This window comes from Oreochromis niloticus, linkage group LG9 (assembly GCF_001858045.2).
Source record: "Oreochromis niloticus isolate F11D_XX linkage group LG9, O_niloticus_UMD_NMBU, whole genome shotgun sequence".
Lineage (NCBI taxonomy): Eukaryota > Metazoa > Chordata > Actinopteri > Cichliformes > Cichlidae > Oreochromis > Oreochromis niloticus.
Window position 1 is genome coordinate 6,171,369 of NC_031974.2, and position 21,749 is coordinate 6,193,117.

The 21,749-nt window shown below is 40.4% G+C and overlaps 2 protein-coding genes across 2 annotated transcripts; one reads left to right on the forward strand and one right to left on the reverse strand.

Moving 5' to 3' along the window:
• The first annotated feature begins 558 nt into the window (after window positions 1–558).
• LOC112847819 (uncharacterized) lies at window positions 559–2,486 on the forward strand. The gene is made up of 2 exons (XM_025910303.1): window positions 559–2,239; window positions 2,438–2,486. Exon 1 carries the CDS (start codon window positions 626–628, stop codon window positions 1,766–1,768), a length of 1,143 nt encoding a protein of 380 aa, XP_025766088.1. The 5' UTR covers window positions 559–625; the 3' UTR covers window positions 1,769–2,239; window positions 2,438–2,486.
• An 18,219-nt stretch (window positions 2,487–20,705) lies between these two features.
• On the reverse strand, window positions 20,706–21,736 carry LOC109197432 (uncharacterized). The gene is made up of 2 exons (XM_019352426.2): window positions 21,433–21,736; window positions 20,706–21,341 (listed from the first exon to the last, which is right to left on the reverse strand). Exons 1-2 carry the CDS (start codon window positions 21,676–21,678, stop codon window positions 20,721–20,723), a joined length of 867 nt encoding a protein of 288 aa, XP_019207971.2. The 5' UTR covers window positions 21,679–21,736; the 3' UTR covers window positions 20,706–20,720.
• Window positions 21,737–21,749: the final 13 nt, after the last annotated feature.

Sequence of the window (21,749 nt, forward strand, 5' to 3'; positions counted from 1 at the left end):
AAAACAAAGGCACTGCGCATGCGCGTTTTACTCATATTCTATCGCGATATTTCATTTTCCTATTGTTGCCTAACATTATACTAGAGATTATTACTTGTAAAGGAAAAAAAGTGGGACAATGCCCATCAACATATAGTGTATATTTTTGGAAACATTACAAAGATACAGGTAATTCTGGGTTCACCGGAATTACAGATTAGACTGGTGGACAACTGGTGACAGCATCAGTGACAGGGATGCCAAAAGGAAGAACAAATTAATCATCAAGGCTGGAAGCAGAATTAGGAGGCGTCAGAGTCAGCGAGGGTCAGAGATCAATGAACAAATTGCCCACCTTCATGGATAATGCATCACCCTCAAAAGGATTCAAAATCTTGGCCATGAAGAACAGTTCAGGAAACTTATTTTATTGTTTCGTCTGTGAAACTGTATAAATGAAATGTAAATTATGTTAAAGGCAAACACATTTGTAAGTCATAAGAAACAAACATTGTGGCTGCCGTCAGCAGCAGTCATGCAGTTAAAGATAATTGATAATGATAATGATTATCTTCTCACTGGACCAGAATTAACGAACAGCCTGATAGGTGTTCTCTGCCGCTTTCGCAAGGGACAAGTTGCTATAATGTGTGATATTGAGCGTATGTTCCATCAGTTTCACGTCAAAGCAGAGGACCAGGACTACTTGAGATTTCTCTGGTGGGACGATGGAAACTTCCAGGCTCAATCATCAGTCTATCGCATGCGAGTGCACCTATTTGGAGCTGCCTCTTCCCCTGGTTGTGCAAACTTTGGCTTGAAACATGTTGCTGCCCAAGGACATGGTCACTACAGTGAAACCACGATTCAGTTCATTGAACGGAACTTTTACGTGGATGATGGGCTCACAAGTGTCGCAACCAAGGAGGAAGCCATCAAGTTAGTAAAGGAAGCAAGGCAACTCTGCAGTGCTGGCAAACTGCGAATTCACAAATTCATTTCCAACAATCATGAAGTACTTGCATCCATTCCAGAGAGTGAACGTGCAGATTCAGTACGAAATCGTGACTTGGATCTTGGTGAGTCCCAAATTGAGAGAGCTCTGGGAATCAAATGGTGCATTGTTTCAGACCAGTTCCATTTTAGAGTGATTGTGGAAGAACGCCCACTTTCTAGAAGAGGAGTCTTATCAACTGTGGCATCCATCTATGACCCTCTTGGCTTTGTGGCACCATTTGTTCTGGTTGGAAAGCAAATACTCCAACAGATGTGTCAAGACAAGGTTGGATGGGATGAGCCACTGTCAGAAGAGCTCAAACCACGGTGGGAGTCTTGGCTGTTGAATGATCCCACTGGTCCACAGCCTCTTACGCCAAATCACATCCTGACCATGAAGTCTTCAGTGGTTTTACCACCACCTGGTGAGTTTGTGAAGGAAGACCTTTATCTTCGAAAAAGATGGCGCAAGGTGCAATACCTGGCCAATGAATTTTGGACCAGATGGAAAAGGGAATATTTGCTGAATCTTCAGCAGAGAGGAAAATGGTGCAAAACACAGAGAAATGCCAAGATCAATGACATTGTGATGCTGATGGATAATAGTCTACCCAGAAATGAGTGGAAGTTGGCCAAGGTAACCAAGGTGTACCCTAGTGAGGATGGAATCATTAGGAAACTCGAGCTGCTAATCAGTGATGCGACATTGGATGACCAAGGAAAAAGAGTTAATAAGCCAGTGTATCTTGAGAGACCCATCCACAAAACAGTTACCCTACTTGAAGCTGAATAGTTCAGAACTCCTGTCTTTGTAACTTGTGTTTGGCCCAAGAGACTATTTACACTTATTTTTTTCCTTTGCAATGAGGTTCAGCTGAAAATCAGCAGTGATTTGGTGGGAGTGTGGCTGCCGTCAGCAGCAGTCATGCAGTTAAAGATAATTTCATGGTTTAAGTTGCAATAAATAAGTTAAAAATATTTTATTTTAATATATCAGATTTAATGTATACATCGTTGGGTTTAAAAATACACATTTAAATGGTTTACAGAATGTTTCCAGGGTGGAACCAATGTTCAGTCTGTTGTTTTGGGGTTGACAGTATTTTCAGTTGCACGCCACACTTGATAGAGGGCAGCATGCTTTCTTCTGTCACTCGGTGGTAGAGCTATGCAGACGCATGCAACGAAGTTTTCCAGCTGTGAAAAGAAGTGACACTGCAAGATGTGTTTTCGTTAACCCCTGCAAGTTAATGCGGCCAATGAGGTATGCAATGTGCGTTTATGTCGTGATAGGGAAATAAGATGTTTGTTTGTAACTGAACTGTCGAGTTTATGGTGGTCACGTGTAATTTGTAAATGTAAAATTGTGAGTGTTTTATCTTGTTTAATAATGTGCTTTATTGTTTATTCTCTATGAGAACAATTTATTGTGGAAATTGATTATTCTATGTTGTTTGTATAGTTCTCACGGCATCGTTGGTGGCACCTGTGTGCAATAAATGCCAGTAAAAATCAAGAACGCCTTGTGTCCGTTTTTCAACTTGGAGGGAGTTACAAACATGCTTTGCATTATGCCTTTAAACATCTGTATAGATTTGATACAATATTTATTAACTGAATTTGCTAACATGTCTATATTTCTTCTATTTCTTTTACTGGTGATATTTCAATGATATGTATTTTTTATGACTAAATAATGCTCTACTGAACACATGACAATGACAGCAAATGTGGAAATTTTGTAATTTGTTGTTTAAATTTGATATTATTTTAGGCAGTATATTTTCTTAGCCTATGTCATACTCTGTTAACACAGCAATCTCAGAAACCGTACAGTAAATTTGTCTGTGGATCACAGGGTGAAGAGTGGAGACAGCCTAGAGTCAGAATCCAGTGGAATATCTGTGTCACCTTGTACAGTTTTCCTGTAATCTGAGGTCAAAGATGGGAATATATAGAGCACAGTAGAGTAAATTGTGCAAAGTTTACTATCAATTTTCTGAAAAACCATACAGTAAATTTGGCTGTGGAACACAGGGTGAAGAGTGGGGGTCACCCAGAGTCAGAATCCAGTGAGATATCTGCATCACCTCCTGTAATCTGAGGTCAAAGATGAAGATATTAACAGTACTGTATATTGGGTAAATTTTATTGTTATTTTTCTCTGAATCGTACAGTGATCTTGGCTGTGGATCATGGGGGGAAAAGTGGAGATGAACCAAATTTGGGAGTGGATTGTGAAGTAAAATAGTGTCAGGACACAAAAGACTGCGTTTCTAAACCAGTCGGCAGCCGTACCGCAATATGCATAAGAGTGCTGCTCATTCTGCTGCTCATTCCTGTGCAATATCCCATCTGCCCTCCCGTCATATTTCTTTTCAAGATTTTCTTATTTAATCACTAGTGTACATATATTTATATTTATAGATACATATATATTTAGTCATCTTTTCTCTTTTACCATGTCTCTCTAATATTTTGTTCTTTACTATTTTTCTATTTGTTATTTTATTTTATTATATTATATTTTTTCCTACTGTATCATGCTGCTGAGAGACCGCTGCTCGTCAAACACATTTCATTGCGATGTTGACCCTGTGCTAACTTGCATATGACAAATAAAACTGAAAACTGAAAACTGAGTGGTGCAACCACATTTTAGGTGCGGCTGGCGGGGCGGCTAGCTTGACTGTCACTTCATAAGTGAGGGCTCACTTGACCGCAGTCATCCACAGCAGCTGGACAATAAAGTTTATTGTGACCCTGATACTGCAGCAGATCGCTCGGATTTCCTGTTATCACTTAAATAGAAATGCGGCTGTAGAGGTTTGGTGCAGGCAGAAAAACAGCTGCAGGGACAATGAAAAGACTTTTCTGCTCCAACTTCTCCCAGCATGCTGAGCTAATGATTAGTTGGTGTTTTTCTCCAAACACTCTCTCACTCTTCTCTCAACGTGTTGACAATAAACTGTGAACAGACACCGAGGAGAGCAGCAGAAGACCTCATTCAGGAGCTAAACTCAACATGAACTGAACTCACAGTAAAGTTAGCTCGGTGCTTACCTTTAGATGAGCCCACAAACCGAGAGAAACTCCGTGATGAAGCTGGAACTCTTTCCAAACACAGGAAACAGATCAGGGAGCAGAGACCCACGTGGTTCACGCTGATCTCAGCTACGATCCAGGAGACAAGGGTGGGCCGATCGCTGCAGATATCGATCCAAACGTTGGTTTAGTTTGTTTTATCATCCAAATTCACTCTTTTACTCACGTTGGATGAAGAAAAGCTCCGTCCGTCATCGCTGAAGGCGCGTCGTCTTCTTCACGTCGTTTATTGGCGGTTGTCAAACACCAAAATGATGCATTACCGCCACCAACTGGTGTGGAGTGTGAATTGAAACGTCGACCAGCCACAATTCACTCTCTTTTAAAAACTGGAATAAGGCCTGATCACTTTCACTTCTTGAGTCTTTTTGCAGTAAATCAATAAGATCCAGTTTCATTTTTATGTTACTGAGGTTTTGGATCATTAGAAATGTCGGGGGAAATTTCCCAAATAGAAGGCTGCCAAAGTAAAACAGAAACACAGTGAGACAATATAATCACTCACATGTACATGGGTGAACGTCTCGAGAGAGAGTCACACAGTACACTTCTTTATTGCAGGTTATATAGGCATGTAGGTTACACAGCAGACGGAGGCAGTCTCCGCCTGTTCTCAGAATATAGATTGCTTAACTGACAAATGCATATCTTGCTAAACATTCTGTCCGTACTATACTAAACGTCTGCTTAAGTGGCACTTTCCGTTCCTCTTTACACAGGAACTTGTCTTCACAGGCATTTGATAAGCATAGGCAAGGCTTCATGTTTATCAGGGTGAATCATCATTCAGAGTTTACACAATCACAAGCAAAGCATATCAGGGTGAATCGTCATTCAGAGTTTACACAATCACAAGCAAAGCATATTTGAATAATAAACAAAATCTTTTCACAGTAATATAACATGTTCTAGAGTTTCCTCTTCTCCACAGGAATCACATTTCTCTGTATTAAGTTTCCTTATCATGAATAGTGTTGGGCAAGTTACTTAGAAAAAGTAATTAATTATAGTTACTAGTTACTTCTTCAAAAAAGTATCTGATTTATTAACTGAGTTACAATATTCTAAAAGTAATTAATTACTTGAAAAGTAACTATTGCATTACTTAAAAAAAAGTTAAACCCTCTGGGGTCCAGGGTATAATTGGCCATTTTTAACTACTTTTATTTTCCCTCCACATTTTACCTTTAAAAACGATTTACTTTGCTTTGTTTGATGTCATTCTTTTCAGCACAACCTCACGTGTCTGAATTTACAGTTATGTTTTCATTTTGACATACTGTATTAACACAATTGATCTAAAATCAGACAAAAAACATAAAATCAGAGTAGATAAAGTGATTTTTTTTTTACTTTAACAACCACAAACATGTTTAATGAATCATATTTCATGACTTTAAATGCAAATATAAATTGTCAATTTCAAAATCAAAATTTCAAAATCTAGTACCTGCAGGTCTGACAGCAGCAGGTGTATCACTCCTGTTTCTACCTGGAGACAGCAGTCGCCTCATTGTTCTCACACACAACACAAAACTATCCAAAACACTACACACTAACTACACAAGACAACACATTAACTACACACTCCAAACACGCTAAACGTGACAAATTTCTCACATCTGAAAACTCACTCTCTCTCTTTTTCTCTGTCTGTCTCTCTCTCCGTCACTCCTAAAACTTCTGTTTTGTTTCTCTCATAAGCAGAGAGGTCTTGCTGCGCTCTCCTTAGACAGTAAACGTGACGAAACTATTGAGGAAAACACGCCACGTATATATTGTTCATCATGACTCTGGTTTTACATGGCCTATCAACACAATTTAAAAACTGGTAGATATCACCTTGTTGCTTTGTCTTTAAGTGGTCATGTGATTGACAGCAAACAGCAGCACTCATGCGATTGTTTTGCCCCCTTAGCTCCAGGTGTTGTGCCAAGAAGTGATTGCTGTCCGCGGGAGCGCGCGCAGCTGCTTAAAGCTGTAGCGTCCACCTTAATTACTTAGATAAGAGGGTCCAGTAGTAGATGAGAGGAATAGGGAAGGATTTGTCTGTGTGTTTTAGTTTGGCTTAGCTGTAGGCCTGAGAGTGTGTGTAATTGTTTAGAGGGAAAGGAATTTATGGACACTGGGGGTCTGCCTGTCATAAAAGGAGACAGGAAGCTGCAGTTGGGGATTGCTGATGCTGATGCTTGTACCTGAGAAACTCATAATTGTTATAACTTAGAAGTAGGTTTGCAGGAGACTCTCCACCTTGTCTGTAAATGTAAGACAACAAGAGGCCAATGATGTGGATGCAGTGGATGCAGAGTGGGGGTCTCAGTGTTTGTAATATATTAACTCTATTTTCTATGTTGTGTAGAAGAATTTGGGGTAACTTGGGTAAAGAGATTACTTTTATCACAGGCAGGAAGTCACTTACACAGAGACACACACAGTGCTTTGACTGTTACGACGTACCCACACCCACATGCACACTCACTCACGTGCACTTACACATACACACAGGTACGCGCACACACAGGCACTCATGTGCACTCACATAGACATCTCAAATAGACATTGGTGCAGCACAAGTAATTTATTGTATGAAGGAAATTCTCTTTTGTGTTAATATTTTGAACATGCATTTCTGTCATCCTGTTAACTTAGTGGGTTAATAGCTGATATGGAAATTAGTTGATTGTTACTAGATCAGGAAAGGATGACTGGATTATAAAACAAGTGAATAAGATGTAGCAGAGGGTTGAGTTTCCTGTTTCTGATGTATGAGTGAAGCTTGCACCCAGATATACACTCTAAATACATAAGAACAAACTTGTGTCGTGAAACACACGGCAACATGTTACACGTTTACTTTTGGAGAGAAAAAAAAGGAGAAAAGCTAAATGAAATGATTGGGTCTGTGAAAATGAAAAATGAGTGAAAAAGCACAGACCTGGGGAAGAAATTCACATTCCAGTGATGAAACATTGATATGAAGTGTTTAGGAAGCTTTAAATGGTGAACATTTGTGTTGTGGGAACTGTGCAGCTGCTAATAAAAAAAGGGGGAAATTTCTCTGTGTATTTAGCAGGTGGAAGTATGCTGGTTGGCCCCAGACTTTCCAGAATTGTTTGATATTCTGAAGCACTTGTGGGCAACCAGTAAATATGATGTGGGGAAAATGAACAAAGGTAGTGACTCTTAAGTCACATTTCAAACCATGTAAGCATCAGTTGTTAATTAAAGCCAGAAGAGTGACTGCAGCACTGCATGGCAGGTTCTAACCCCTACAGCATGTTGTTTCACCTGAAAGTAAGACATCTCCTGTGATTTTGTTCTGGCAGACTTTGGAGTTTTATTTTAGTATCAGGGTGATTCTGCCAGTTAGGTTTAGGTTGTTTTTCTGTTTCTAAGAGAAAGACTGTTTTTTGGGGTTTTTTTACACTTAGACATGTCTGGAACTATGCCCAATATGTTTTTTGTACCAGTGCACTTAGGAAAAAACATGCCAGGTATCATCCCTCTGGGGGGTGATATTTTGTGTGTTGATGATTTAAAAGCAGGCCTGCAAGATTGGGAGTAAAAGCACTATAAAATACTTTAATTGAGAGCAAATATAAGGTGAGCTTCTCTAGATTACAATGGACTTCTGAGGAAATTCACCTACCTAGGACCCTGACCATATTAGATGGTAAGTCCTGTGTTTAAAAGGATTGTAGTGATTCAATCCATTTCAAAAGCAACAAAAATAGTTTTTATTTTTGGAATGATGCAATATTGCTATCAGTGGGTATTGAAATTCATGCACGGTTTTCCACTATCAGCAATGATTGCTACGAATGCATGTGACTAGATGAATGCATGTGATTGGTATAAATGCATATGAATGGACTGTGGCTGAGCCGATGATGTGGAGTAAGTGACTGACTTGAAATTGAGAGGACGGTAACTATTTTAGGATTAGTCACTGCTAATGCCTAATAAACCCCAAACAGTGAAAAAAGGGTTAATGTATGTGTTTTTGTTTGCTTGTTTTTGCAGGAGCAGGAGGATGACAGAGCCCAGAGGAGGGGGAGACCTGTGGGTTCACATGAGTGTGTGTGTGCCTTGCAGACTTGACCCTTTAGCTGCTACTTTTCTGTGTTACTGATTTTGTCTGGAGAATACTATGTTTTACTGGCTGCTTGTTGGTTATAGTAACACACTGTACAGTGGGAAATGTGTATTCAATGTGAAACACATACTGTGTTAAAATCAGTATTGCTCCTTTCCAGTGTTGGGACTAACGCGTTATTAAGTAATGCGTTACAGTAACTACGTTATTATTGTGGTAACGAGCACGGTAACTAGTTATTATGCCAAAACCAGGAACGCGTTACTCGTTACTGGGATTTAGATAGGCTCGTTACTCGTTACTTCGTGTGGTGGATATCGCGGAGCTTCCACAGATTCAATAACATTAGCAAGTGGTGGAAGCCAGCAGGTGGATGAAGGAAAAAGGAGGCAAGAGGAGAGACCCGAAGCGGCCGCCGGTCCGCGTGTCAGGTGAACTGAACTTCAGGTAAGAAGTTATGACCTGCAGTCTATCTGAGTCAGATATAAACCAAGTTTAGGTGGAGTTTATTTTCGGTATGCTGACTTTTTCGTACTGCGTGCTAGCTAGCATGGAGTTTCTATACAGCTGGGTGGGTGCTATGTTACTGATGTTGAACTTTATTTTGTTCATACGGTTAATTATTAGAGTTGCCAACCGTCCCGTAAAAAACAGAATTGTCTCGTATTCAGAGAAAATATTACGCGTTTCGTACTGAGGTGAAAAGGAACACAGTTTGTCCCGGACTTCAGCTACAATGAAAAAGACACAAAGCTGAAGCTGCACAGCTGCCTCTTCTTCTCTCATTCTCTCCTCTCCCTCTCCTGTTTCTACTTCAATCATAAAACTGATCAATGATCAGCTGATCGGCTTTTCTCTCTTGTTTATTTATCGCCCACTTTGCGCCAGAAAGAGGAAACCAGCGGATGTCGCGTTAAACAACAGCAGCACGTTTAAGCTTGATCAGCTGTTGTTAGAATTTATTTAATATTAATTTCTAGTATCAGCTGATGTTTGTTGGAGCCACAGCTGTAAAGCTGCTGGTCATGATATCGGTTTGGTTATCTGGTGAGAGGGAAACATGCAGATGAAACCAGGAGATGTCCTTACTGAATCATCAGAGCTGAACAGGTGATGGAGAAACAGGTTTACCTTTTAGGTGACATGAATGAGTTGAAGGGAAGTTATGAGCTGTTTCTGAGAGACAAATAACACCAGGATCCTTTTCTACGTAGCTGACAGCTGGTAACTGTGCAGGGGCGGATCTAGCAAAGTGTTGCCAGGGGGGCAGGTAGGGCATTAACAGGGAAAGGGGGGGACAAGGAAATACTTTTCTTTATTATTCTCATTTAAAATGTCTCGCTTTTAAAAAAATAATTATCTGAGCCTTACAACAAACAATTGATAGATTGATACATATATACCATCAGAACAGTGTACATCACTGTCACAACAGTGTTTATTTTCATTCAAAGGCTTTATGATTTTTCCTATAATGGTGGGCCGGTCTCTAGTCAAAATGCCCGGGACGATTTTTTTGTCCCAGTCCAGCTCTGTATGCAGCTCATCTGCAGTCTGGTGTTACCTACATCTTCCTATTCAGAAGGCAGAATTTCCAAGTTCGGAGTACAATCAAAAGCACCACGACTGCAGTTTTTGTGTTGGATGTAAAAAGCAGGCTAGAATCATGGCGGCGGTCAACGACGGTCCAGGCGTGGGATTTCTCTCGTGGAAATGTGCACATTATTTTTTCCTTTCTGTTGGTAGGTGGCACAGTGCACTTGTGGCAAATAAGCAAGCTAGAAGACTGGCAATCTGGCTGGGTATCCAGTTACGGAAGCAACACATTAACAAGAGAATTCTGAGTAAAAGCAAAGTTACTTTCCCTAGTAACTAGTTACTTTGAAAGTAACGAGTAACTTGAAGTAACTGAGTTACTTTTTTAGAGAAGTAACTAGTAATGTAACTAAGTTACTAATTTAAAGTAACTTACCCAACACTGCTCCTTTCACAGAAAATGTCATGGTCCTGGGCCATATTGGCCCAGTATTCTTAGTTTTCATGTATTTTTGTATTTTGTTCCTTATTTAGGCCATGCTTCCTGGGTTGTTCTGTTACACTGTTCCTTATGTGTTTTCCCCTTGTGACTCTTACCCCCTGTGTGCCCCTCTGTGTATCTGTGAGCCCTGGTCTCTCCTTGTGTTTTATTCCATGTTTTCCCCAGCCCGTTATGTCTGTGCTCTCTCTCCTCCTGTCTGAACCTCTGTGTACTTCCTGTTTTACTTTGACAGTCTCCCGTCAGTGTTGCGTTTACTCCTGCCATGTCTTGTTATGATTATCAGTGTCACCTGTGTTCCCCGTGTGCTCCCACTTCCCTCGTTAACCCTCTGTGTATTTATGTCTGCGATCTCCCTCATGCTGTGTGTGATTCTCCCTGTATTTCCTGGTGAGCTTTATATTTAGTTTTTCCCAGTTTAGTTTTGTATTACCCGTGATCTGTGTTTCCAGCAATAAAGCTGTGCTTTCTGAGTTTATTCCCTGTGTCCCCGTGAGTTTGCGTTTGGGTCCTCTCCTGCCTGCCACACAGCGTAATCATGACAGAAAAGGAGGGTTGACCACATGATTTACAGCTGCACCTCTGAAATCTGTTGATCCAGACCGGACCTCCGGATGCTCCACTGCTAATGTTTTTTCTGAGGGTCTTTGTGGAGCATTCGGCATCACACAGGCAGACATGAGTGAAATGAAGCAGGTTGTGCAGTGATTACAGAACATGTTAGTGTGGGGCTCATTATCATATCATTGTTGAGTTCAAAGTGTGAAAACAAGTGAGTGACATTACTTAAGAAAGGTTACTGGTTACAGTAGTTTTAATTAAACACATGGGATGATCCACGGTTCGGGCAAATTATGGCAACAGTAGTGTTTTTAATTAATGGGGAAATAAACACTTTTGTCTGTGGTGTTGGATGGCTTATTACTCTTATAACCTACAGTTGTTTGTAAGAGTGAAGTTTGTATTTACTCACTGATTTTGGTTTCTAGGTAACTGCGATGTGGATGCAGGCTCCAAGCAGAGCCAAGAGTTAACATGACATTAATACTAATTTTATTCTCTAACACAGGGTTTACAGGGCTAGAGCGAAGTTACTCTGGAGGAGAAGCCCTGATGTTGTCCGAGAAATGTCTTGTAAATGCTGTTAAAGTGTTCTGTGTGAATTTTTGATGTGGATGACTGATTTATAATAAGTTACATAATTTCATATATATATGTATGTATATGTATGTATATGTGTGTGTGTATAGTTTGTGTTGAAATGTCTTTATTTGAAATGTACATGTGTGGAGGATAAGAGCTAGTGTCTCGTGAGAATACCCTTAATGAGAGTGCACAAGACTTTTCATGGACTGCGAAGGAGCAGATGTCTCTCATGAAGCGATTTTAAGCTAAAGTTTTACTAAAAGATAAAGCAACACAAGGACTTAAAGACCTACGGAAGCAGTGGAGACTGTCAGAAAACGACTACAAGAAGACAGCTCCTTGGAAGACAGGACCAACTTCACATCCGATCAGATTTGCACACTGTTAGACCTCTGCCTCACCACTACATATTTCAAATACAACAAGTGTTTCTACAGACAAAAACATGGCTGCGCCATGGGCTCCCCTGTGTCACCTATTGTAGCCAACCTTGGAGGAAGTGGAAAGAAAGGCTCTTGGCTCTTTTAAAGGAAGAGTACTCAGCCACTGGTACAGATATATAGACGACACCTGGGTCAAAATCAAGACACAAGAAGTGGAATCCTTCACTGCGCACATTAACGCCGTGGATAAAAACATCAAGTTCACCAGGGAAGACACAAAGGACAACTGTTTGCCTTTTCTGGACTGCGCCGTGCACATTGAAGAGAATGGCAACCTCAACATTGAAGTTTACCGGAAGCCCCCACACACGGACCAGTACCTCCTCTTTGACTCCCATCACCCCCTGGAACACAAACTTGGAGTAATCAGGACCCTACACCACCGAGCAGAACATGTTCCCTCTAAGCCTGAAGGAAAAAGAAGGAAAACACACATGTAAAGGAAGCACTTACAGTTTTTTCTGATTGCTTAAGCACATTTTTTGTAACTATTGGCTATTTTTGCAAAACTCTACACACAAATAAGAAAACCTGTCACCCAATTATCAAAACATTGTAGTTCTCTTGCAAAAGCGAACACAGCTAGATTAACTCTTCACACCTTCGTAAAAATGGTGTTTTCTTTTTTTAAATTATATCTTTATTTGGATTGGACAAGTAGAGATAGGACAACATAAAGCATCTGCATAGCAGTGTACAAGTAACATATGAGCAGAGTCCATTCCGGGTTTTTAGATTTAGTTTAGGAGAGCAAATGATAAACAACAATAATCAGCAAATGCATATTACCCTCCTTTGGCCATTACTGTGAGAGTTGTTCACCTGCTCTCCAAAGGGAGATACTTAGAACACATTACATAGAACTATAAGCACAAATTGGGGGGAGGTCTGTGCTGCTATCATGGTAAACAAGTAAATAATAATAGTACAGAGAAAAAAAATAAACAGGTAACAGTGAGAATCAAGTGAAGTCAGCTCTGGTGGGGGTAATAAATTGTATCCAGTTGTTCCAAATTTTGTAGAATTTGGCCTTTTGGTTTCTTAGCAAATATGTCAATTTTTCCATCCTAAATATCTCTAGAATGATCCCAAACCAGTCCTCTAATGTAGGCTGGACTGGGCTTAACCATCTTCTAGTAATTGTTTTTTTACTTGCCACCAAAAGTAATTGTGCCAACTTAATCTCACTCTTACGCTCCAGAAAGGGGATCAGACCCATATATAAGACCTTAAAATCTAAAGGTATTTGGACATTGAAAACTGCACTTAAAGAGGTCTGGACACCTATCCAAAAAATTTTTAACTTGGGACAATCCCAAAAGACATGAAAGTGGTTAGCCACGGTCGAGCCGCATTGTCTCCAGCATTGCATATGGACCCCTTTGTATCTCTTCTGGTATGGTGTCTTGAAATACCTAATGATATTTTTCCAGCCATGTTCCTTCCAGCTCATAGAACTGGATGTAGCCCACTGACAGTGCCAAATATTTTCCCATTCACCCCCAGAAATAACAATCCCTGATTCCCTTACCCATTTATCTTTGGCGTATAAAGTATTATCCTCGCTGGCACTAGAGAGAGCTTTGTATAATTTGGAGATGGATTTAGTAGGAATCGTGGTTGTGGCATTTCTCAGAATAAGGAAAAAATGCGACTCAACATCACTAAAGTCAGACAATTTGTATTCATGATCAATATATGATCTCAGCTGTAGATACCTGTGGAAATCGTATTTTGTCAAATAATGGTTATCCCGCAGGGCCTCAAATCTGAGCACAATATTTCTATGAGTAAGACAGAGGAAAGTCGTAAGGCCGTAGGATATCCATGCTTTAAAATTAGAGTCGTGTCTATTTGGGATAAAATCTGAATCAAAAGCAAACCACCTGAAAATTTTTAACATTTTATGTATCCCACAGATGCTAATTACCCTCTGCCAAACTTGGAGGGTGTGAGTTAGCCAGGGGTTCCCCAAGGTTTCCAGCTGACACATTAAACCCTTATCTGCCATAACAGCTTGTAGAGGGAGCCGGTCCACTAGGTTGGATTCCAGTTCCTTCCACCTAGCTGTATATGTTTCGTTGCACCAGTATAGGAGAGGGGTTATTTGAGTGGCATAATAGTAGTTCTTGAGGCAGGGGAGGCCCAATCCTCCCTTTTCCTTGGGGAGCTATAGGGTGGCATATTTAACCCTTGGCTTTCGGCCCTGCCAGATAAATCTGGAGATCCACTTGTCCCACTCAATAAATTGATGGTCACACACTTCTATTGGCAAATTTCTGAAAAGGTAAAGCAGTCTGGGAAGCATGTTCATTTTGATTGCGGATATCCAGGAGCTGAGACTCAAAGAAGGGACCAGATTCCATCTATGCAGATCATCTTTTATACTTACAGATATTGGCTCATAGTTTGCCTGGAAGAGCCCAGAGAGGTCTGCAGTCAGGTATATTCCCAGGTACTTGATTTTCTCATTATCCCAATTTATTTTAAATTTCCTACGTAAAGCTGCAGAAGCTGTGTAATTTAAGGTCATCACCTGTGTTTTTGAAATGTTAATCTTATAGCCAGATAACTTCCCAAAATCAGTTATGGTAGACATCAACTCACTATAAGACCTCTCTGGGTCCTCCAGGCAAACCAATACATCATCGGCAAACATTGCTACTTTATGTTCAACTCCTGATAGTGCAACACCCTTAATGTTATCATTTTGTCTAATCGATTGGCCTAATGTTTCTATGAATAAATCAAAGAGAAGTGGCGAAATTGCACAACCCTGTCTACAGCCACGTTCCAGGATAAAGGGTTTAGAGAGATCGCCATTCACCTTAATTCGGGCTGAGGGTTGAGCATAAAGACCTTGAATTATTCTAATAAACTTATCTTGAAAGCCAAACTTCCCCAGAACCTTGTATAGAAATACCCATCTGACGGAGTCGAAGGCTTTCTCGGCATCTAAACTTCCTATTATTGATTTAATTTTTTTTTTTTTTTTATTTGAGTAGAAATGTGTAATATTCTCTTAATGTTGTCACTTGTTTGTCTATAATGAATAAAAACCAGTCTGATCTAAATTGATGAGGGCAGGTAGTAAATGATTTCAGCAATATGGGGAGTAGATCTGCCCTCAGGGTGCGGTACCACTGGGAACTGAACCCGTCCGGCCCAACTGCCTTACCTGGTTTTGATCTGGAAAGAGCTACATTAATTTCTTCCACTGAAATGGGATGTATTAAATACTCATTTTGAGAAACGAGGAGTGAAGGTAATTCTAAATGACTTAAAAAAGCATCAATACAGTTCTCCTCAGTAGCATTCGGTTGTGAATACAGTTCACTAAAAAAGGTCTCAAAACATTCCTGAATATTTTCTAATTTAGTTTCCAAAATGTTAGTTTTGGGATCCTTAATTTGATATATCGTACTTTCCTCTAGTTGTTTGCGTAATTTATGTGCCAAATATTTTGCAGATTTCCCTCCTATCTCATAGTATTTCTGCCTCAAAAAGATTAAATTATTTAGGGCCTCCTGGGTGTAAATATCATTAATTTCACCCTGTATTTTCCTGATTTCCTGTTTTACAGTGAGATTTGCGGTGTTTCTGTCCTCCTGTTCTTTTAACTTTAGATTTGCCTGTAAGTCTGCTAATTTTTGCCCTTTGATTCTCTTTAGGTGGGAGGCAATAGAGATTAATTTACCTCTCATTACCGCTTTAAGCGTGTCCCAAAGAATAATTGGGGATACCTCCCCTGTATCATTAACTTCTAAAAATTCTTTAATATCTTCCTTTACTTTAGAAACTATGGCAGGATCATTAAACAAGTGTGAATTAAATTTCCACAGTGTCTTACGTTTTTTCCTAGCCACCTGTAGAGATAGAGAAATAGGACTATGGTCGGATAGGTCTCTTGTTAATATGTCACAGTCTCTGACCCTAAACCTATCAGTTTTAAACATGAAAAAGTAAACCAGCCTTGCATACACTTTAAATGAACCAGAGTAATGGGTGAAGTCTCTAGTAGATACGTAGCGATCCCTCCATACATCTATTATCCCCATCTCTGTCATATAAGAATTAACCTTTCTGGTAAGTGCTGTTACCTGACTGGTCGGAGGGGAGGAATCAAGTTTGGGATTGAGCCTAAAGTTAAAATCTCCCCCACAGACAACTATCCCCCGAGAGTCCACCATTAAGTCAAACATATTCCTATAAAATAACCACTCGCTCCTAGGGGGGGCGTAAACATTTAATATTGTAATTTCAGATCCCTCTATCCTTCCTGTTATTTTAACAAATCTGCCTTCCTCATCACATACTTCCGAGATATGTTCATAATTAAGGGCACTAGAGATAAGTATAGCCACACCCCTCTTGTGTTTAGACTTCATGGAGGAAGCGAATACATATTTAAAACCCTTTCTTTTCAATCTCAAATGATCTACTTGGTTCATGTGTGTCTCCTGAAGTAGTGCAATCTGTGCCTTCTCCTTTCTTAATTTCGACAATATTTTATTCATCTTAATCACATTCAGAACCCCATTAACATTAAAAGAGATTACTTTCACTGATTCACTTCCCATTTAGATATATTAAATTTCCACAGCACATAAATTCAATAGCAGCAAGCAACCCCCTCTTGAAAAAATAACGAATGAAAAAATTTGAAAATAAACAGAAAACATTAGAACATAACTGAAGCTTAAAGGCTTCTAGGCTGGCTTCTGACAGTGGAACACTACCACTGACACCCTCACATCTTGAAGGGAAACCCCTTATTACTCCCTGAGTTAGGGGGCCTTCCACTACGACGGCACTCACAACAACGAAGAGCCCCATACATTGTAGCTCGATAGTAATTGTAATTCACTGTATTGTCCATAACAAATACATATAGTTAAATTAGTTCTCGTCACGTCTATATACTTGCAGCTTCTCTTTGTATCCTGCAACTCCTCGGTTCTGACGTGGGCGCCGACCACCAACTCCCCACCACAGCGGACATCTTTGTAGTCTTTCTCTAGGGGTTGCCGGTGGTGTAATCACCTTTACCGGCAGGCCCCGGTGTTCCAGATCAACTGGCGTTTAGATCAACTGGCGTTAGTCGAAAAGATGTGTGGCAGTCTTGCGTTTCAGGAGCTGCTACCGACAAACCAGCAAAAAAAAACAAAAAACGCCAAATGTGTCATCTGTGACACTTGTGAGGTTATCTCAAACACACTCCGTCAGTCTTGATGCCGTTGAACAACAAAATGTTTAAAAATGACGGGAGTTTACCTGGTGATCTCCTCATGCGCGACGCGATCGCGAAAACGGCAAACAATTAATACCACACCGGTGTTGTTCACAGGACAGGAAGAGTAAACGATCGGGGGACTGTTGTCGTCGTTATCGTTCCCCTCGCACGTTTTATTTCTCCGGTTTCAGCGTTTTTGCTTCACAACTAAAGCGTGCAGTTTACTTTGTGTGCACTAACATGGACTCGAGTCAACCAGCGCCACCTCTGGCCAAGTGCCACAGCCTACAGCCAGATCAACTTGTGACACACATCTGCACCACGTTTGAATTCGTTTCATGCACAACGCATTTGTACCTTTCAATTGTGTCTGTTTGTGCGTCATGCAAATAAACCTTTGAAAAGAATGAAATGATATCATATATTTATTGTGGCCTACATTTGTACAAAATTCCAAATTATATACACAAAGTCATAGAAATCACCACTCCGATTGGTCATCATGATTTTAATATTCTCTTTTTCCATAACAATGAAATACGCGTTGGACAAATATGACACATCAATAGTTCATTAGTGTTGTCACATCACATCCTGTAAGCATCTTCTGTCTGTGTCTTTTCTCTGGAAATGAATATTTCCAGCCAATATAGGCAATCCATCAACATGGCTGGAGAGTTGGTAGTTATATACAGTCTGTATAAGTGTGGTTAATCTAATGAACATTTGTAAGCAGATGGCAGTCCGTCTCTCTTCTTTGTTTTTGGCCCACTTTGCACCGGAAAGAGGAAACCAGCGGATAAACAACAGCAGCACGTTTAAGCTTGATAAGCTGTTGTTAGAATTTATTTAATATTACTATTAACACCAGGATCCTTTTCTACGTAGCTGACGGCTGGTAACTGTGCAGGGGCGGATCTAGCAAAGTTTAGCCAGGGGGGCCGATAGGGCATGAACAGGGAAAAGGGGGCACAAAGACATACTTTTCTTTCTTATTCTCATTTAAAATGTCTAGCTTTTAATAAATAATTATCTGAATCTTACACCCAAAGTTTTAATCTGATGTAAAATATATAGAAGTCCATTACTGTATATAGTAACTGTTAAGTCTAATATACCCTAGTAAGCTATAGTACTTTTTCCTTGGGGAAGATACCATCTGTGCAGTCTGCAATTCTGTAGAAGAAAGATGTTGAATCTATTTAATTATTCTTGAAAAATAATTTATTTCTGTGCATTTTTTTTCACGCTGCATGAAATTAAAGTTGATTACATCGATTAAGCATCATGAGGTGGAGGGTGGGTGGTTCCCTATTTTTTTTGCTGAGAATTTGCAACCCTATTAGTTAGGTTGCTTAATATTTCTCTTTAAAGTACTCTTTAAAATACCAGAATAGGGAGGATGGAGTAGGTTTAAGTTTATTAGATTTGTCAGTATTGCTGAACTATGAAATATTTTGGGTGCAGTGTATTTTTTACATACAGGTATAACAGAATAGCTTTAGTGTTGTTGTTTATTTAAACGTGAGTATGACCTTATACAAAATGCAGCAAGATATTAAAAAAACAGTTTCACTGATTAAAAAACACAGTATATCGGATTCATATCGGTATCGGCAGATATCCAAATTTATGATATCGGTATCAGTATCGGACATAAAAAAGTGGTATCATGCCATCTCTACTTCTTTGACGGTAAAACTTAAGAATTTTACCAGGATCGATCTGGGTTGGGAGCCGTCCGGGGGGAGTGATGATATCGCTCTGTGTGCTCTCTGAATTTGTAACGATGTTGATGGTGGGATGGCAAGATTCTCCCGGAGTAGCTTCTCCACGAAGTGGGCCATAGATGGTGCTCCCGATTCAGCTCCCTCCGGCACCCCATATATTCTGAGCGACTCCCTCCTCGAATAAGCTTCCAATGATGTTAGTTTTGTTTGAAGCTTTTCTTGCATTGTTAATATCTCTAACAAAATTTCATCTGTGTTCTGGAGCTTGTCTTCGTGTTCAGCAACCCTGGTTTCCACCTCGTTGAGCCGCGTGTTGACTTTGTCCAGCTCGCCCTTTATTTCCAGCAGTTGCGCTTTCGCGTCTGTTCGAAATTCTTTCACCACTTCACCAACGCCTCTCAGTTCCTTCAATATCAGCGTCAAACTTACTGAGTCGTCCTCATCTTCTGTCCCAGAGCCATCGCAGTTAAAAATGGTGTTTTCGTATCAAACAGTACACACAAGCCATCATCTACTAAGCCAGTGGTTCCCAAACTTTTTTTGCCAGGCCCCCTTTTTTACAAGAAAAATGTTTCCCCCCCCCTCGCACAAACACATCCTCCAAACACACACACCCATATTTTGTTTACAAACTCCATTGCGGTTTATTTCACACCTCAAACATTTAGTAAACAATTAAGCAAATACAAGTAAACGGCAATAAATTGCAGGTAGTAATAAAATATACTACTAACTCTTTTACGCTGCGTCCACACCTACACGGGTATTTTTGAAAACTCAGCTGTTTCTATGCGTTTGGGCTTTTCGTCAACACGTAAACGGCGTTGCGATTCACCGAAAACGGAGATTATTTAAAACTCCTTTTTTGCGTTTACGTGTGGACGAGGATTACAGAGTTCGTCACGCAACGTCAAAGGTATGTGCCTCTTTTCACGTCACGCTGTGCGCCACGTTATTGTTTACATGAGATGAATTGCAGAATGGCAGACAGAGACAAAATACTGTTAATCTGACTATCTTCAGGTTTTACACGCTTACATACACACGCAGTTACTGTCCCTGCATTTAGAAAGGCAGAGGCGTCACGGTGTAATTATTTTACGTGTAGTTGTTTTTTTTTTTCCTGTGTAATAATATTCAACATTGCTATCAATACATTTTTCAAAAAATGTCTCTCTGTGCAAAATGGGTTTAAACACATAAACAGCTGTGGGATACTGTTTGTCCGTGATTTGAACCGGGGAATAAATTACGGCAGGATCAGTCTGATATTATTTGTATCCCGCTGTAACTTTACTGCATAAAGAGCTAACATGTCCAAAATGTCAGGAGTAGTTAGTTATTACAAGAAGTGTTTGTGAACTAAAAATCAAGAATGTGGGATACTGTTTGTCCGTGATTTGGAGAGCCCAGCGCTGCTCCCGACGCAGGGAAAACTAATTTTGCAGGGGAGACCTACCTTGGCACTTGTGCAGGTGAAACCAAAGGGAAGATATGCTTCACCATATTTTCTAGTCTTTGGCTTGGAAGGAAGTTGGTTTGGAAACATATTTGGCGATGCTTCATCTCCTGCTTTGCGTTTGTGTGGGAGCCTCGTCAAAAACCTGTCCACAGTGTCCAAGCGCTCTTTTTTTTTTTTTCTTCTCATAACACGCCCCCCCTGCAATGGCTCTGCGCCCCCCTAGGGGGCGGGCCCCACACTTTGGGAACCTCTGTACTAAGCACACAATGCGCCAACTGCAAACTGATGGTATGAATACAAAACACATCTGGCTTTTGCTTTCTCTGTGTACAGATGTCAATTTGAGGTCACAGTTCTGTCATAGTGTCATGTAAACATACAAGGATCCAAACTTCAAGTATTGGTGTTTATTCACACTCATCAAAACCAGGACAAAGTCAGAACACAAAATAGGAATTTCACAAAAAAAAGGGAAAAAAAGACAATCAGCCTACATCATGTCGTCTTTCTGCGTCTTTCGTCGCATGCGATATCCTCCAGTCCAAGGCACCGGGGAAAATATCTCCTTGAATGCCGTATCCAGGCCTGACATGATGCCTGGTCAATATCTCCACATGCCTCCTCCATTGCCTGTAAAAGGGCTACCTGTTGATGAGGATGACGGTCGTACACTTTCCAGCGCCAGGCAGAGAAGAACTCCTTGATGGGATTTAAGAATGGAGAGTATGGAGGGTGGTTGAGTGCCATGAAGGATGGGTGGTCTGTAAACCAGTTGCGGACCAAAGCAGCCCTATGGAAACTAACATTGTCCCATATGATGACATATCGGGTCTGCTCTGGTCTCTGAACAGTGAGCATGTCATGCAAGGTGTCCAGGAATGCAATAATGTGTGCAGTGTTGTATGGGCCTATGGTTGCATGATGGTGAACAACACCATTTTGGCTTATAGCTGCACACATGGTTATGTTACCACCATGTTGTCCTGGGACATTGATGATGGCACGGTGTCCAATAATGTTCCTGCCACGTCTCCTGGTTTTACTGAGGTTAAAACCGGCCTCATCCACAAAAAGTAGCTCATGTCCCATTGCATCTGCTTCTAGTTCCATCACTCTCTGGACAAGACAAAACAAATGCAACACATCAGGCCCATGCACAGCACTACAGTATGCACTTCCAAATTCAGAACCAATGACACTAGCTTACCTGCACATAGTCATATCGCAGTTGCTTTACACGTTCTGTGTTTCTCTCGAAAGGAACTCTGTAAATTTGCTTCATTCTTATTCTGTGGCACGCAAGTACACGACTTAGTGCAGAAATGCTTGCACTGTTTATATTTTGAAAGATGGTGTCGTTATCAATTATGCGCTGCTGTATTTCGCGCAGTCTTATTGCATTATTGGCAATCACCATGTTCACTATATGGGTCTCTTGCTCTGGAGTGAACATTCTGCCTCTGCCCCCAACAGCTGGACGTCTAGCAATTCTGTAAAGTAACAATTTCAGTATTTTTGCATGTT